Source organism: Phalacrocorax carbo, chromosome 1 (assembly GCF_963921805.1).
Source record: "Phalacrocorax carbo chromosome 1, bPhaCar2.1, whole genome shotgun sequence".
In the NCBI taxonomy this organism is placed as follows: Eukaryota; Metazoa; Chordata; class Aves; order Suliformes; family Phalacrocoracidae; genus Phalacrocorax; species Phalacrocorax carbo.
In genome coordinates, this window is record NC_087513.1 from 86773328 (window position 1) to 86790598 (window position 17271).

A 17271-nucleotide genomic window follows, 5' to 3' on the forward strand; every position below is an offset into this window, starting at 1 on the left:
CCCTGAGATAAACCGAAACAACAACCACTCCGGGGGACGCAGGGGCTGACGCCTCCGCAGGGTACCAGTACGTGCTGCCTACGCTCACATCGCAGCGTGCCGGGCTCCCCCGGGACGCCGCTGCCGCGCCACGGGCAGGGTCCGCTCTTCCATGGGGAAGATGTTAAGAGCTCCCCAGGACAATTACGCGGCTGCGCGATGTTTTACAAAAAAAAAGAACCACCTCGGGGTTTTGCTGCCCGACCTGCCGCCCTCACCGACCCGCCCCAGAGCGCGTCCGAGAGCTACGCCGGCGCTGCCGCAGCGGTGCGGCGGGACGCCGCTTCCCGCAGAGAGCAACGCTCAGTCGTCGGGGAAGCGACTGGACTGGACTGCCCTGCCCTGCCCTGCCCGCCCCGGCCGGGCCGGGCCGGGCCGGGTCCCCTCCCTCCGGGAACGGCGCGGACAGCCCCGCCCCTGGCCCCGCCCCTCCCGCCGAAGGGGCGGGGCGCTCTTGGCAGCCGCTTCCCGGAGCCCTCGCTCTACCCAGCGCGCCTGCGCCGCCCGCCGCCGCGCAGGCGCCGTGGGGGCTGGGAGAGGGTCCGGAGTGGGACCGCGGTGGCCGTTCACGGCGCCGTTTGCCGTTCGCAGCGGGGCGGCGCGGCGGGGATGAGCCTCTGCCCGGCCCGGCCAAGGGGACGCGGGCGGAGGGACGCCGCGCGCCAGGCCGGGCCCCCAGCAGTCCGCCGCCGCCGTCGTCGCTCGCCGCTACCGGCGGCGTCCCGCAGCCGAGCGGCCGCGGAGCTGAGGGAGCGCCGCTGACCGGAGCTGCCCGCTCGGGCCCTGCCGGCCCCGCGGCGTGGGAGGGGGGCGCTCAGGTAGCGGGGCGGCCGCGCCCCGCCCCGAGCCCCTGGGGGGGCGGGGGCCGTTGGGGCGGCCCGGCCCCCCCTCCCGTCCCGTCCCTTCCCCCACGCGGTGGTTCGGCGGGCGAGGGGGGGGACGCGGCCCGGCGCCCGCGGGGGAGGATGGTGGAGCCGCCCCCAGCCCCCGCGCCGGGCCGGGAGGCGGCCGAGGCGAGCCGGGCCCGCCCCGCCGGGGCCGCCCTCCGCAGGGGCTGAGGGGGATGAGCCGTGCCCGGCGGGGTGGTCGCTAGCGGAAGGATGACCACTCCCGCCCTGCTGCCGCTCTCCGGGCGGAGGCTGCCCCCCCTCAACCTGGGCGCCTCCGCCTTCCCGCACCACAGGGCTACCTTGAGACTCTCCGAAAAATTTATCCTGCTCCTTATTCTTAGTGCCTTCATCACCCTGTGCTTCGGGGCGTTCTTTTTCCTCCCCGACTCCTCGAAGCACAAGCGCTTTGACCTGGGCTTGGAGGATGTGCTTATTCCTCATGTGGACACCAGCAAAGGGGGCAAGAACCTCGGCGGCTTCCTCATTCACGGGCAGGGGCACGACGAGCACCGGCACAGGTAGGTGCCTTCGCCGCCGATAAGGGAGCAGTGAGTGGGTCTCCGGGGGAGCAGGACCCGGGTGGAAGGGAGACACATTAAAAAACCAGGTCCTCCCCGTACTGCTGTTACTTCTCTCGCTGACATCCTCATGTCATCCCAACGCATGTCAACTTCTGAGCACTAGCCTTGTGTCTTCCAGCTGCCATAGGTAGCTGTGGGTCCATGTTTTCTTTTCCAGTGTAAATTTAGCCTTCTGACTAGCAAGGGCTGGGAGGGTAAATATGAGCTCTCCTCCAGTGACTGATGTATTTTTCTCGCCCTAGCCAATTCCCTGTGTCAGTCATGGAAAAAGGAGGTTAAGTAATGGCATTTCTGGAGACAGTATAAGTGACTGAAAAACTGTTGTATCTTCCCTGTAGCTTTTATGTGCTTACTCCAAAACAGCTGCTTGTTGCTGAATAGTGTAGCAAGAACTTTGGTCTGACAAAGAATTCGTGCTGTGACCCGGGGGCTGTTAGCCTATGATGTGCAGAGGACAAAACTAGGGTAGATAGCATAATTGCCTTTTCTGGCCCTTAAAATCACTTGTCATAATGTTATTCCAGACAATTGGAGGTGCCAGTGGCTAAGTTTCCTTAATTGTGGTTGCCAGTGTAAAGAAATTGGAGATAAAATAGTAGTAAAGAGTAACATGGGTAAATGTCATGCTGTTGATAGCTTTTTGGGGCCACCTAAAGCTTTGTGTAGTACAAGCCTCTAAAAGTTCATGGCTGGGTCATGTGAAGTTAAGCCTTCAAAACTGTGATTCAGAAACTTAAATGAGGGTTTTACAGTATATTTGCTTACTAATGTACCTTAATTGCTTAAATCCTACCCTGGTGCCTGCATCATAGTGAAGCTGACTGATCTCTCTTCACTGTCAAAGATCTGTAAAATGTGATGGTGACTGGTGATAAAATAAATGCTCTTCAGTACTCAAATTAGTAATACAGTGAAATTTAAAGAAAGGTTACTTATACTGATAGTGTTTCTTTGAGAACAGTTTAAAATATATCCTATTGACATGACACAGGAGTTACTTAAAGGCTGCTTGTGCTAGATTAAAAGGAGAGCGTATAATTGCCTCTTTTTATCCATCTGTTATGGGTTATAAGGACTACCTGAATACTATGGTATTTTTCCTTAAGGCATCTTTGCTGTTGGATGTCTTGGGGCACTTATCATGAGCTCTTTCTCCCTAACTGAAAGGGCATGGATGCTTAATATTTGTCTGACGTTAATTGCTGGTGCTGTTAAATGTTGCACAAAATGTAGGTTTAGACACTTTCTAATATGCCTTTGAAGTTCTCATCTTTCACTGTCGTTTTTGTGTGATCTTATTTCTTAGCTTCCCCGCTCACTCTGGTACATGCAGTCAGAATCAGATTCTGAAATAGAAGACAGATGAAACAAAAAGGTGTTCAGCAGAAATTTTCAAAACTCCAGCTGTGACTGTTATACCTTGTGTAGCCCAGTAGATGGACCATAGAAAAAGGCATTTGTTGATACTGGTGGTTCTGGAGTGATGCTCTTGGTTAACCTACTTATGTGGGTCCTTTTCAGGTTTCCTCTTTAAGTGTAATTACTGAGGGTGCAGCTTTACTAATAATATGAAGTGCATTACTACTCTCATCTGTCATGTGTAGATAAGCAGTAACTTATACGTGTCAGAGCTAAAAGCATTTTGCTTGTTTGGGATCTGTTCTTAACTGATCACAGGATAACCACTTCTTTTAACTCTCCTATGGTTCCTCCATAAGCTATGAATGTGTGTACCTCCTCCTGCCCGCTCCCCCCATCCCCCTGAATTGTCCCTGTCATGTATGGTTTTTTTATGGCCACCTTTTGAGTTATTTGAGCAAGAATAGATACTATTCCTGTTTTAGCCCTGCGAACCATTGGATTACTCCAAGCATATCTTAACTACTAAAAAAGCCTGCCTGCTTAACCTGCTTGTAAGACACTTGTGTGAAAGTGCAGTATGCATTGTGAAGCAAGGTTATGTGCTTTTTCTGGAGCAACTTTTTAGCTTATCACCACATAGTCTTATCAACAGGCTATTTGCTAGCCTGGTGCTGATGTGGTGACTGTTTTCCATAAAGGAGAAACACCTGCTGCCATTTTCAGTGCTGAGTTCCTGCTTCTGGATTGCAGAGAAGTAGAGGGTCTTCAACAGTGAATTCTAGATTACTTGTTATCTCATTTTGGTATGAAAAACTTTGTTCGGCTTACTATCAAGGGGCAAAGTCAAGTGTCAGCTACTCTATAGGTGGTGTTTTTTGAAAGGCACTGTGGAGTTATGGTGCAAAAGATAAAGAGAAAATAACCTGGTAATACAAGGGAGGATGCAGTCTAACATGGGAAGTGTGATGATGGATTGACAAGCTGTCTTTCCAAGAATTGTGGGACTGCAGAAGAAAATTGGATGAAAGGTTATTCATATGAAGTATACACTTGATCATGAAATGACAGGTGTGTTGATTTAGTGGCTAAAGGAAAGCTTCTTCTGGAAATGCTGATATTGACCTCTATCAAACAGTAAAAACTCTGTATCATGCTTATGCTGCTCCCTTGGTATATAACCTATAATATTTTAATGCTTATCTTCCTCTACCCCTTAAATTTTGAGCTTTGTAGGCTATTGGAAGATATTAAAATGTCTATCGTCTAGGAAAATATAGCAATGATGTAGGTAGAGGGTTGCTGTGCAGTTATGCATTAGTTTTGGGTGTACAGACAATGGTCACTGGACCTTCTCTGTATTCCTCATTGCTTTCCCACCTCTTCCCCGGGCCCCCTTGACGTTCTTGTGTTTTCATTATTATTGTTACAGTGGTTACCTCTTGGTGACATTGACTTTACATCTTCCAATAACCTGTTTTGTCTTTTTTTTAACTGTGCCTATCCTTCTTCCCTTTGCACCTTCCAGGCAGAAAAAGAGGGCAGGGGGAACTCCCTTCCTGAATGTCTGTTAAAGAATTACAATGTCCTTGCCTATCATCCAAAGAAAAACAACTTTATTGTAAGAAGATGGTTAAAATCTGGAATAAAGCTGCAATTTATATTTTGGGAAATGGATGGGCTGTAGTGGAAGTTAGTAGTAATTTGAAGCTGTTCATTTCATGGGTAAGCTCTTTATGTGTGCTTGCAGGATAAGACATGGGGAATGGGTTAGTAATGTTGGAAAGGTGTACTACAAAATTTTTCCTCTGGGAGGAGGGAGAGTGGAAAAGGCTAGTTCAGGACTTGTCAAGATATGTGCATACACATGCTTTTTAAAAATCAATTTCATTTCCCAAAAATTAAGTTCTCTCCATTTCAAATAGGATACTGCAGAGATTATGGAACAAGAGCAGCAGTTTTGAAGACACATCTTGCCAAACAAATTTGTGTGTCACTTAAAATCCTTTAGTTTTAGATAACTGTCACTTCTCCCAAACTTCTGTGTCTCCCCAGCCACACAAAACACTTAAGGTGTTTCCTACTACCCAGTTACTTTCCACCTATCTCAGGTATTTTATTCTTCAGTGCCACATCTGAAAGGTAGCTTTGGAACCAATACAAAAAATTCCTATGGTTTCTTGGCATCTAATGCAGATGCCCTGTAATCTCCCTGATTTTACAAATTTTTTTAAAAATAAGATTATCTGTAATATGTATATTGAGCAGACTTGTTTCTTTAATGACGTGTCAAGCAGCTGCTCTTTATATTACTTGAAGTTAACATAATTTCTGTGGTAAAAATACACTAATCTTAGAGGCAAGGAATAATGTAATTTTATGAGCTCAAAGCTGCTAAGCTACTTTGTAACAGCACTCAGAATACTGTTGTGCCAACAATTCTGTCCTTCAGAATTTGCAGAGCTGCATCTTCAGCTGCTAAATTCCTGTGTATTACTTCAAGTCATAATTCCTGCCTGTGCTAAAAAACCCCAAACCACCCTTATGTCATCTGACTGATAGCAGGTGCTGCTAATAAAACTGACCAGCTCAGCTGCATTGGTCTTCTGTGTAAGTAGGTATGGATCAATGTAAACCATGCCTTTAGCTTCACAGAAACAAAGTCAAGGAATATTGACTTCTGTGTTATGCAAAGACATAAGCACAGTAGTCTGGTATGACCAGTTGTGGGTCAGCAGCTGTGTGGCTGTAGTCTAAAAGTGCTCTTTCTTCTGTTGCTCAATATATGATTGTCTCTGCGGTGGTAGCAGCTGCTGTCCCTACTCTTAGAAGGTGAAAGTAACAAAAACGATTCTGAAGAGCTTTCAGTCTTAATTTCTTCTTTTAAATCCTGCATTTTTTAAAAGCAACATGAAAGGCTTAATATGCTTCTTTTTCTTCTTCAGTGTATATGACTTAATTAACCACAGTAGAAGTGGACAGAGGAGATAATTTAACTTCTATTACTCAGTGGGATCAGTGTCTCCTGTCATCCTCTACCATGCCATCAAGTATAAAAGTGCAAAAAACCTCTTTGCTCTCCTTCCTCACCTTTACTTGAGGCACAGTTCATTACTGCAATTAAGAGTATTTGCTACTGTGATTCAGAGAACTTTTTTTTTCCCGTGAAAAATCAGGAGCCACTGTAGTGCCTAGGCCCCAACTCCTACTCTGTCCAATGTTTTGTTGTATAAAATTGAGCCTGTCTTCAGAGCAGACTCCCCAGTCTCTGTGGAATGTGGACTCTGAGTTTAAGCTGACGTGCTTGATCTAGAAGCAAGGGGTTTTTAGGGCATAACATGCAGGAGATGCGGGTCCTCATGGTGATACCTGTGGAGCTGAAGAGGGCAGGAATGGTGTATTCCAAGTCAGGGCTCAGAAACCCCTCTTATGGCTAGGGCAAAGAAACTGTAACTGTCAGGTGTCAGTCTTCAACTATTAAAGCTATTGCCAGAGCACTGCCCATCTTTATCTGGAGTTTTTAGTAACCATGTATTGTCTACTCTGGACTCTATTTTAGAAATGGTGTTGGTACTTGGAGATTTATAGAAATTTGATTTATCTTGCTTTCCTCTGGAGTTCCCCACATTATACCCTTAAACTCAATTTTAATTTTTCCTGAACCTGCTCATATTATCTCTAAGGTACTGCTGAAATTAGTGCATTATGTTGTAGGTTGAGAAATGCTTTCATCTTCAAATAATAAAATGGAAGTTCTAGACCATCTGTGTAGATGTCCTCCGTCCTCCCAAAATCTGCTGAACAGCTTACATCATATGGTAGAGTGCTGCTTTCTTCAAGTTATCTTGCTGTACTCCAGTTTGTCAAGGTATTTGCTGTATTATGAAAGAGAGGACTCGAGAGCTGGTGTTCTCCAGTTCTTATTCCTTCTGGTTTGAAAAAAAACAACTTGTTGGTTTTCTGCATGATCTAGGCTTTGTCTGCATGCTAGAAGACAATCAGGTGTGGGAAAAGTGCAGAAAGTCTGCTGGCTGGATTTAGGCCAGCTAGTGGGTGAGAGGCAGTAGCACTTTGGTTTGTTGGGAGTTTTGTAGTTTAAAATCTCAAAAGAATTTTAGCATAAATGTGGGTTGCTTGATGATGGTAGCAGTGTAGGCAATAGTAAGCAGCATGGCTAGTTGTGGGCACATTGCATGATGAGAGTTCTCCCATCTTCTGATCCTCTCAATTTCCCATAGTAAATACAAACATCTTGATCCTACTCAGCTAGTTCTGAGTTACGGGGTTTTGCTTCCTTACAGCCAATGTATGTAAAGCTAATTAATTACAAGTTTGGTGACATCATGTGTTGTATGCGTGCATGTTTTCATAACAATTGAACTGAGACTGAATGTGGGCAAGAGCAAAAATTTTGTAATGCCTTTCTTCTCTTCTTATGTCCTTCCCTAAGAAGCCCATAAAGTCCAAAACATGGTCAGTGCTTTTATTCCACCATCCTGCACTTTCATTACTGCTGCTGTCAATGTTTCAAAAAGTCTTGTCTGATGGGTAGGCAGCTGTTCTTCACAGTAGTTATTCAGGCTAACAGAGTGGGAACCTGAGGGCACGTGTTTGTGGGATTTCTTCTCCCTTGATTTCCAGTTGCAGGCTCAAGTGACTGCTATCATCTGTCTTAATTTGTTAACTAATTATAATTTTATTACTAACATTCAGAATTCTGTTGCAAGTTAACTGTGAGGAGAGAAGTGTTCAACAGCACAACAGGGTGGTAAGGCCAAGAAGGGGGAAAAATAAGTACCTTTCCCCTGCTGCCCCAAACCTTGAACTAAAAAGTCTGAGGGCTCTGAATGTCCTGTATGATTGTAACTCTTCTGAAGTACCTGCATTTACAGTGTAGTTATTCACCTCTTGATCAATATGACTTCTGTTTGTCTTCAAATTCAACAAATAGATTTTACTTTATTATCTTACTGTATTGAGAGGGAATACACTTATTTGTGGTGGTGGGGAATATTGGGAAAAGCTTGAGAACTGTTAAGTTATTGTAATACTTTTTTCTCATAAAATTTGTCGGCTTTTGATTCCTTTTGTCTTTATATTGTTGTCTGATCTAGTGTCCTGTACAGAGCAGATTATATAGCTTAATCCATTCACTCAGATGAAGAAATGGAGGTTCTCTATCATTTGGATTATGTAATATTTGAAGAAATCAAAAAATAAGAGAGAATTTTCCCTGCTAACTTCCATTCTTGTTTTTTGAGTACCCAACCAGGTATACTGATGTTTCTAAAATAAAAAAAAATTGAACACATATAGGTTATTTATTAACCTTTTTTTAAGCTAGAGATTGCTTTTTACAGCTATCTTTAGCCTTGTCTCCTAAGCAAACAAAGTTTATGTGGCTATGCTATATCTTCACCTGTAGCACTCGCTGACCCTGTTCTGTTCTCTGTTCCCTGTTTTTCCATTGTAATATCTATCGGCAGCAAAGGGTGACCTGTCAAAAATAGTATGTTTCTGTATCTTGTGCATATCTCGGTGCTGGGTGAGAGGCATTAATTAAGGACAGTGCTGAAGGAAGAATCACAGCTATGAGCCCAAGAGTGATCTGTGATGCTTGGTTGTCTGCTCGTCAATCTGCACAAGTATAACTCTGAACCAGGCCCAGTATGTGTCCTCTGTTCCTCACTGATTTCTGGAGAAAGGTGGTTGGAAATTAATGCTGTGGCAGGAAAGAGCTGGGTGTTATGGGATGCCAATAGCAATGGGGTGCGTTACTGAGGTTGTAGGAAGCATTGGGACAGGAAGCTAAAGGCTATTGATGTATGAAATACGGGGCTATGCCAGTTCTGCTCCTTACAGGATTTATTTGCCCAAACATTGAATTATATATAGGATTCTGTCTTGCTGCCTTCATTTTTTTTTAAATACACTTACGATGCAAACCCATGAACTGGATTACCTTGCATATGGTATTCAACATTAGTTTCATTAATGTTTTACATGCTTTCTTACTTGTTAGTTACCTCTTAAACCACCAGAGGATTTTGTAAATGCTTCCCCAACTCCTTGCCACAGTGCTGCCATTGACGTTTGCGATGGACATAATGTAGTCTGATCAGTATGGCATGAGCAAAATTACAGCTTTAAGGGAGCGCATACGATGAAAGTCTTTTCTTGTTGTATAAAGATTTAAGAGCTCTTGAATGAGATTACTTTGTGTCTATTAACATCAGCATGCAGAAACACTGGTTTTCACATTTAATGTGTGCTGGTAGCAACTTGGAAGACTTTTGCAAGATGACATTCATCTCAGCTGAGGTTTAGCACTGTTTGTAGGTCAGCAAGGCATTTGAAGTTTACACAGGCAGGCTGCATAAGTAGTTTCCCCCTCTCAATAATTTATCTTTTTTCTCTGGGACCTGCTGACACATTTTAACTGCTGAAGTGTACAGTCAGGCTGCTTATGAGCAGGTGACCATCAGTGGTAAATCAAAGTAATCTGTTTTACTTTTTATTTGATCAAAGTGAATACACTCACAAAGGGTAAGAAAAACATCTCATCTGTGGGAGTGGCATATCCCTTAAATCCTTCAGTGGGAAGGGGAAGATCACATCTGCCATGTTCTTGCTCTGAATATCCTGCTGGATAAGTAAACTTGTGCTGAATATGCTGGGTTGTTTTCATGGTTTAAGCTTGGCTAGTAAGAATAGCTTACAGCATGTGCTGGTTCCTCAGCATATTTTTCTGGATATGTTGCTGTCTTTACAAATGTATTGCATTTTGACTGTTCTTTACTATTTTCCCTATGCAAGTTAGGGGATCTGCTTTTGCTCCAGAATGCTTGCATCCTTTCTGTAGTATATTTAAAAAAATCATAATCTAGAGCTGACTTTCTGGACCACAAACTTTATGCTTGTTTTCATTACTTTTGTGAAATAAAATTTGCTTTATGCTTTATAAACAAAACTAGAAAAAACATCCACCACTCTCTGGGCTTATTTCGAACGGCAGAAGGTAGTGAGAAAGATACTTCTTAGAGGGGAGTTTTTTTCCTGGATAAGATAAAATATTACCCTTCCTCCCCCTTCCCCCCGATCCCCCTTGAAGAAAGAGAAAACTCAGTCCTGAAAAAATGATAGTGTGAAATAGTTTGACTAAGAACCATGTGGCCTTTTGAATCACTTGTTAATCAGGTTTATCTTGGAAACACTGAAGACTGTTTAATTCTAAACTTAATAATTGCAGATGATGCAAGCATGTGTCTGTGTTCCCAGTGCTATAATCACACATCCTTAGTTTCCTAAAGGCATCTGTTCTGCTGTCGTTGTCTTCTATTTGAGTGGAAAGTGTTCTCCAAACTATTAAGTAACACATGTATTGAATTCTGAATTGCAACGCATAGTCTTGTGGAGAAGAAAATACTGCACAAGGGTAAGTGGGCTCTTCAGCATCATGGAGTTCTGATGTTAGAGTATTCAAGGAATTCAAATTTTTACTATTGTGAATAATCTCACCTTCTGGAGACAGTGGAATCCATGGCAATCAAATTATTAATGGGTCTGTGAAACAGCCATTTTCCAGTAAATAGGAAAAATCAGGTGAATGAGGAATAGTGCTAAGAATCAAAGTTTTAACGTCAGTTTTATCACTATTTCTTGCACATTATTCTAACTGGTTGTTGTTACTCTGAACTTTAAAAATACTGATTTAGGTACTGAATAACAGTCAAGGTGGATCTACTGGCACACTTGTTAAGCTGGTCCAGATCAGTGCAGTGAAAAATTCATTGAATATGAATATTATGACTAGTTCTATGTGAAATGAATTACTAATTCACATCTCAGATGATGGAAGGGAACTTAACTACACTGCAGTAGCTGTCACCATGATAACTGAGAAATTTTTTTTAGTTTTGTATCATATCTGGGAACTTTCTCATATAGAGGGACTGATACTTATGGAAGGATACCCAGGTATCTGTATATGTGGTATCTATAAACCTGCTCAGTGAAGTGGATAATCAGTTGTTACTGCTGTCATTTGAACACTCGCTAATGAGGTGGCTGATATTCTACTGAAAGTTGTTATATATACTTTCTGTTACGAACTTGGTTCAGCTTTTTCTTGTAATGATACTGGTGAACATTCAAACATTGGGAATCGTTCAAAGTTGTATTGCTACCTAAAGGAAGCTCTTTTATAAAACAACACCAAAACCCACTAAAAAACCCTACACAAAGCCAACCAACCAAAAAAACCCCACCAAAACCCACAATGCATCACTGTATCATTCTTGATATTACTTGATGTGAAAAACAAAAACAACAACAAAAAGCAGTGATGGAAGAGAACCTGGAATCTTGCCGGCTGGCTTTTACCCTGTGCTGTGTTGGCATTGCAGCATTCGATAGCTGCTTGCTGGCCAGAGTAGGTGATGGGAACAGGTTATTGACTCAAAGTCAGATGCCTAAAGTTGACTTTGTTCTTGTGTGTGAAGCAACAGTTTTTGAGATTGTATTACTTTGACTGTATGTGAACCCCAGGTCCTTGGTTTGCTCTATTTCTTTATACATCTGTAGTGTTTTGATATGTTTATTTTGGTTTCAGTAAATCACTTGAGCACTAATTTTATTCAGATTGATATGATATTGCAGTTATGTGTAGTCGTTTGCTTGACACCCCCTCTCCCCTCTTTAGACATAATTTTCTCAGAATAGCATCTGGCCATGTCACTACAGTGGGACTAGATCATCCAGTCTACTGCTATTACAAAGAAAAATGAAGTTTGACATATTTGTGTCAATTTGGCAGGATGCCTGAATCATTATGCTCAATGAAATATGTGATGTTTCAAGTGGTAATGTAACCTGCAGGAACACTTGCAGGAGAAACTTAAGGCACTGCAAAGAAAATGACACCCTTACTTGGTCTGGGAGGTTCAGATGCTGACACAAGTCACCTGATCAATCCCCAGCACAAGATTGCAACTTAGTCCATTAAGGTATGTAATTTTATTCAAAATGTTTCATAGTGTAGAATTTGCTGGTGGTGATCCTGGGAAAATTTAAGGTGCCTGTTGAGTTTAAAAGGAAAAAACCCAAGGGAGTATCTGTGGAGATTCTTTTATACAGTAACAAGTAAACCAACATCCAGCCCAAACTCCAAAGTGGTGTGTATAATTTTTGAATAAGTCATAATTATTTGCTGTTCTTTGGTTCCCTAGCAAGTTTGTTTTGAACCGTCATGGGTTCATAGTATGGAATTTTTAGCAGGCTATGTAATATTGTCTAGTGTTCTATTAACTAGAAAATATGTGGGAGCATAAAAAATTAAAATATTTAACTTCGCATAACCAATTCATTTTTCTATCTGAATTCTGTTAATAAGAAAAAAATCTGGAACCTGTGCAGACTGTAAGTAGAGTTCTTCCAAGCTCCCTTGAAAAATTGCCTTAAACTGCATCAGCCATAACCTTGCCTCACCAGCTTTCAGGTGCGTTCAGTAATGCTTAAAATAGAATGCCTTTTGGGATTTAGAAGGCCTTATATTTACATCAAACAGTTCAAAAACATTTGTGGCAGATGGTTTTTGGTTTTATATTTTACTTTCAGTTTCTCCTCTACCTCTGCTTTTTGTAGAGTCAGTCACTTATTTTTAGCAATTTGACCCTACTATTTTCAGTTCAGTGCTCAACAGTTGAAATAAAACAGGGCTGTGAAGCTGGCAAGTGCTATCCAATGGCTGGGTAGTCTGAGACATCTAAACCAGTGTCACCATCTTCTCTACTATGTGAACATGGGAATGCTGGGAGGGGGGAGAAGGGAAGGAGAGGAGGAGTTGGATGGAAGTGTAATGCATAGGCTCTTTTAATGCAATGCTGTTTTTCAGATCACTATCTGAAAGGTTGGGTCTTTGCCCCACAAAGGCTAGGTGTGGTCCCAAAATACATTGTGGTGACAGGGGTGTATATATAGTAATGTAAATTATATATAATACTGACTCATCTTCTTTTAACCCATTAAGAATGACTGAAGTTCAACCCCTGAGAAGCAAGAGTAAATCAAAGACTCCATAAACCTTAAGAAATCCTCAAGGAGGGAAGCTACATTAGGCTTTGATAGCCATCTTAAATACCGTGTTTTGTGTTCTTTCTTTTTTCTGCCACCTCTTCTTTCTGGAATCCAAAGTAATGACTGAAGGTGACATAATGTTTATAGGGGAGGGAGTTAAGCCTCCATTTCCTAGTTTGAGTGCTTGATTTTGCAGCATCTTTACTTTAGGGTTGGAAAGAACTTCCAACTAATATTAAAACTTCCATGCATGACAGTGGCTGCAAGGATGTGACCTTTTGCCACAGCATTAATCTTCAGAAATAGAGTCTTTGTAAAATTGCCATGGGTATGTGTTCAGCATATTCGAACAGGAGATACACAGCAGTTATTTGCTGGCTTGTGCAGAAAGCCTAGCCAGTTAGGTTATTTACAGAGGATTAATGTGCTTACCAGTTCGATGAGTCCCTGCTGGCCTGGAAGGTGTAAGGTAGGAAAATATCAGTCTCCTTTAATTCTTGGAGTGTGCTGATTCTTAATCTTGCTGAGTCAACATATTCCAACTCCACTTTTTTCACATATTTTGTGCCCTTTTGAATCAATATTTTTTCTCTTGAATTAAGTTAGCATCTCAGCAATTTTACTCTTTCTTAACTTTTGTGGCTTCCAGCTGTGAGAGTATCCTCTCATAATGTAACATTTTGATTTTGGTGGAGCTGAGCCCAAGCTCACACTGGAGTTTGGGTCATAAATCGTTGAATCTCTTGGGTTGGTGATCTTGGGACTGCGTGCTTGTTTATTCCGGACCAGGGTGTTCGAAACTTTGGGGTCTGAACTTCACAAAAAAACCATGACTTTCTTGGCTATAGCAGTGAAGGAAGATGTGGGTTGTTTTCTAGTTTGAGTTTCCATTAGTCAAATCAGCAATGTTATCCTGTTTGAATAATCTCTTTCTTAATTATGTACTATTACGGATAATGTATTTATTAGGGAAATGGCTGCTTTTTCATGAAAGAGGTAAGGAAGAAGCGGGGGGTTGGATTGATGACCTCCACAGGTCCCTTTCCACCTCAGCCTTTCTGTAATTCTGTGATGAGGACTGTATTATCCTCTGACATGCAAAAACCTGCTTTCTGTATTCATAAATGTACTGAGTATTGTGATCGTTGCATTGTTATGTTTTTTTTTTTTGGGTGGGGAGTTACTGATCCAGTGTTGCTTTTCTGGCCTTTTTCAAAAGGGGAAGAAACACAACATCCAATTATCTGTCTCCTGAATCAGAATTGTGTAGGTTATAAGCAGGGTGGATTATTTTAATGTGGAAACTTACTAAAAGCACCTGGAAGGCTAAATAATTTGTCACACAGTTGTCTTTCATCCTCTGATTTATTGACAAGATTAAAGAACTTGGAGTAATGAGATACAGCTTTGCTCTGTGGAACAGTGCAGATTAGACCGTATGTCATGATTTCCAGGTATTTTGTTGCTCTGTCTTTAGTTACTGTTTTGGCTGATTTACCAAGTATAAAGCTTTGCTGTTCTTTCCTTCTAACCAGTCCCAGCAGTGCTGTATGGGAGAAGAACTTTTATAGAGTATTTTTGTTAATTAATCCAATATTACTACTAAAATTATACCATGCTGCAGTCTGTCCTCTTATATGAAATCCTTTTGAATCGCAGTATAAGTACTATATATATTTGGTTTTTTTCCCTTGAAGTAAATAAGGACTGCGTATATATTTGGTTTTTTTCCCTTGAAGTAAATAAGGACTGCGTTTAACAACAAAACATTGCCTGCAGCTGCTGCGTTTTTCTCATGACATGTCATGAAATACCTTATGAAAGCTTTTGATATTCTGAGACTGAGTGAAATTTTTTTTTTTCTGTTGTTGCCCCATAATTCTTCCAGTTTTGGTGAAGCAGGACTATGTTTTGAACTGCTGTTACATAGAGGGAAGGGAGTGCGATGACTGGTGTGAATCCTGCCAATCCTGAGGTGCAAGGAGCTGATCTCTGTCTTTCAGACAAATGCTGCTGCCATGCCACAGGAAGGCTAGTTGACTAGCACTGATGCTGTATTAGCCAGGAGGGTTGTGCATAACTGTTTCTTGGTGACGAGAGGAGCAAGTGAAGAGAAATTGCTGTAGACCTGTGTTTTGACTAAGCTGCACACCCCTAGTCAAATTGTTCACCTGTAATGAAGAGCTAGTTCCAGTCTCATATGGTAGATCCCAGGGTTTTCCCCCCTCTTCCTGTACAAGCTCTTTGCCATACAACCTTTTAGTGCATGGCTTATGGCACCATGCATGTTGACTACTGTTCTTATTTTAAACGCATTGATATATGGGTATCAATTTACCATATAGCTATATGGTAACAATTATAGGTGGAGGAGGAACAGAAATCTGAGCAGTATGTGTGAACTTCCAATAGGGTATTGAAAGCACTGTTGCTTCTGGGATGTGCAAAGCAACTCTAGGTGAGTAAAATAGCATTATGGAAATGTGGTAGCTTCTGTTGACAGAATATCTGTGTGAGGGCAGTTGCTTCCTTAGAGCTCTGTAGGACCTGCTAGAGGGTTTCCCAAGCAGAGAAGTCTAGTACCATCTGCTTACCTGAAAGTTTGCCATCTCTGAGCAGATATGCTATATGCTACTTTCACTTTGCAGTAGCCTTTCTCTCATTATGTGTATTTTTGCTGTCAACTTATTTTATATTTGGACAATTGAAAATTTCTAGACTAAGACCATACTGATGTCATGGCTATTGCTTTAAATTAGTAACTTTCTCCAGCTGTTTTTCTTCAGTTGGTGAGAGTCTTGGGGTTTACCACTAGAGATCAGGCTGCTGAGAAGACTCATGGCGTAAAAGGAAGGAGCTACCATACTTACTGTGGTACCCCTTTTGAACACAGGCATCAGGAAGAACATATTGCTTTAGTTAATATAATTCTCATTTCTCCAGTATAGGGGGTGGGAAAAGGGAAAGACGTACCCAACTAGGAACTCCTGGAGGGGGAAGTTGAGCCAGGGCTAGCAGAGGACCTTGGGTGGTGGTGAGGAACAGCAATTAATTCCTTTCTTTGGAAGCTGGAGATGGGAACTGCACATGGAGCAAAATAAAAGGGGGTGGGATGACTGTGAAATAGTGCCTTTTGCTTTCCTCCCATTTCCCCTAAGTGGAAGATGATAAATGTTGTCTGAAGCATAAGAAGAGGTAGGCATTGTCTGAGTGAGATATCGAAGACTAATCAGAGTGGCCTTGGGTGGAGGGGACATTTGAAGCAAGCTGGTGCTCAGAAAGGCATAAATAAAATTTAGGATGGTAGGGAGTGATTCTTATCTGATAGAGGAAGCAATGTCATTGGGATGAACTACAGGATGGGAAACCACATGGCTGAGTAAGGGGAGGGAGGTGATGGTGGGGAAGGGAATGACTGGGGTTAATGGCCGTGTGTGTGTGCAGAAAAAAGGATTTTTATAGCCTGGGTTTTAATTTAAGGTCCCTGAACATGCAGGTCTGTAACACTCGAAGCTCATGTCCTCTTCTGCTCTGTTCCCAGCCACTTAATCTTGCCTATATCCTTGCTCCAACAGCAGTGTTTGGGCAGTCAGCCAGTTAGGAGACCTGATTTGGCCTGAAATGATTGGTGATTTTTCAGCTGGCTCAGCTCACCACTGGCTGACTGGCTTGTTGCCTGGTCTCCTGAGAACCAGCATAAGTAGTAAGGGAGCTTATTTCTGTAGGGCAACTGAAGCCCTGAAACTTTGAATGATTTGCACAGAGGTGGTGACTAACATAAGGAATATAGAGTTAAAATATAATTTATTACATAAAACAACATTCCAACTATTATTCATATTATTAATGCTGCAGTCATACACAACCAATCTTTAACCTAATAAATCAGCAGCATGCTTGGACATACAAGCATCACATACATTCACATGCTAGTTGACTTGCTTCTACAGAACCACTAATTTTCTAGCCATCAGCGACTTGCTGTGGCAACACCAGGAAAGGTGTGTTCCTGTGTACTCTCTGCTGATGAACAGGAGAGGGGACTCATGCTAATGGTGAGCAACTCTTACTCATCCATGGATATTTTCTTCCCAGTCCACACAAGTGGACTTCTCTACTTCAGGCATACAGTGAAGGTGGTGTCATTTCATCTCTGACTGGAAGTCAGGTCTGCAGATGGGTCCCCTCTGAGTTTGTCAGAAGAACTTCCCAAAGCTTAACCTGCCATGGCTTGTGCTTGCATTGGTGATCTCTGCTGTAGTGTTGTTTGGGTTGTCCAGTCAGTTAATTTTTCTCACCATGATTTTATTCAGTTGTCCTCAGTTTCC

General features: G+C 42.5%; 1 protein-coding gene across 2 annotated transcripts in view; it reads left to right on the plus strand.

The window, feature by feature from the left end:
* The first annotated feature begins 530 nt into the window (after positions 1–530).
* The window catches only part of MAN1A2 (mannosidase alpha class 1A member 2), a 152471-nt gene continuing 135730 nt past the window's right edge, over positions 531–17271 (plus strand). For both annotated transcript variants that reach the window (XM_064465135.1, XM_064465144.1), the window contains exon 1: positions 531–1447. In XM_064465135.1, coding sequence (XP_064321205.1) covers positions 1140–1447 — 308 coding nt within the window. In that variant the 5' untranslated portion in view covers positions 531–1139. The remainder of the gene's footprint in view (positions 1448–17271) is intronic.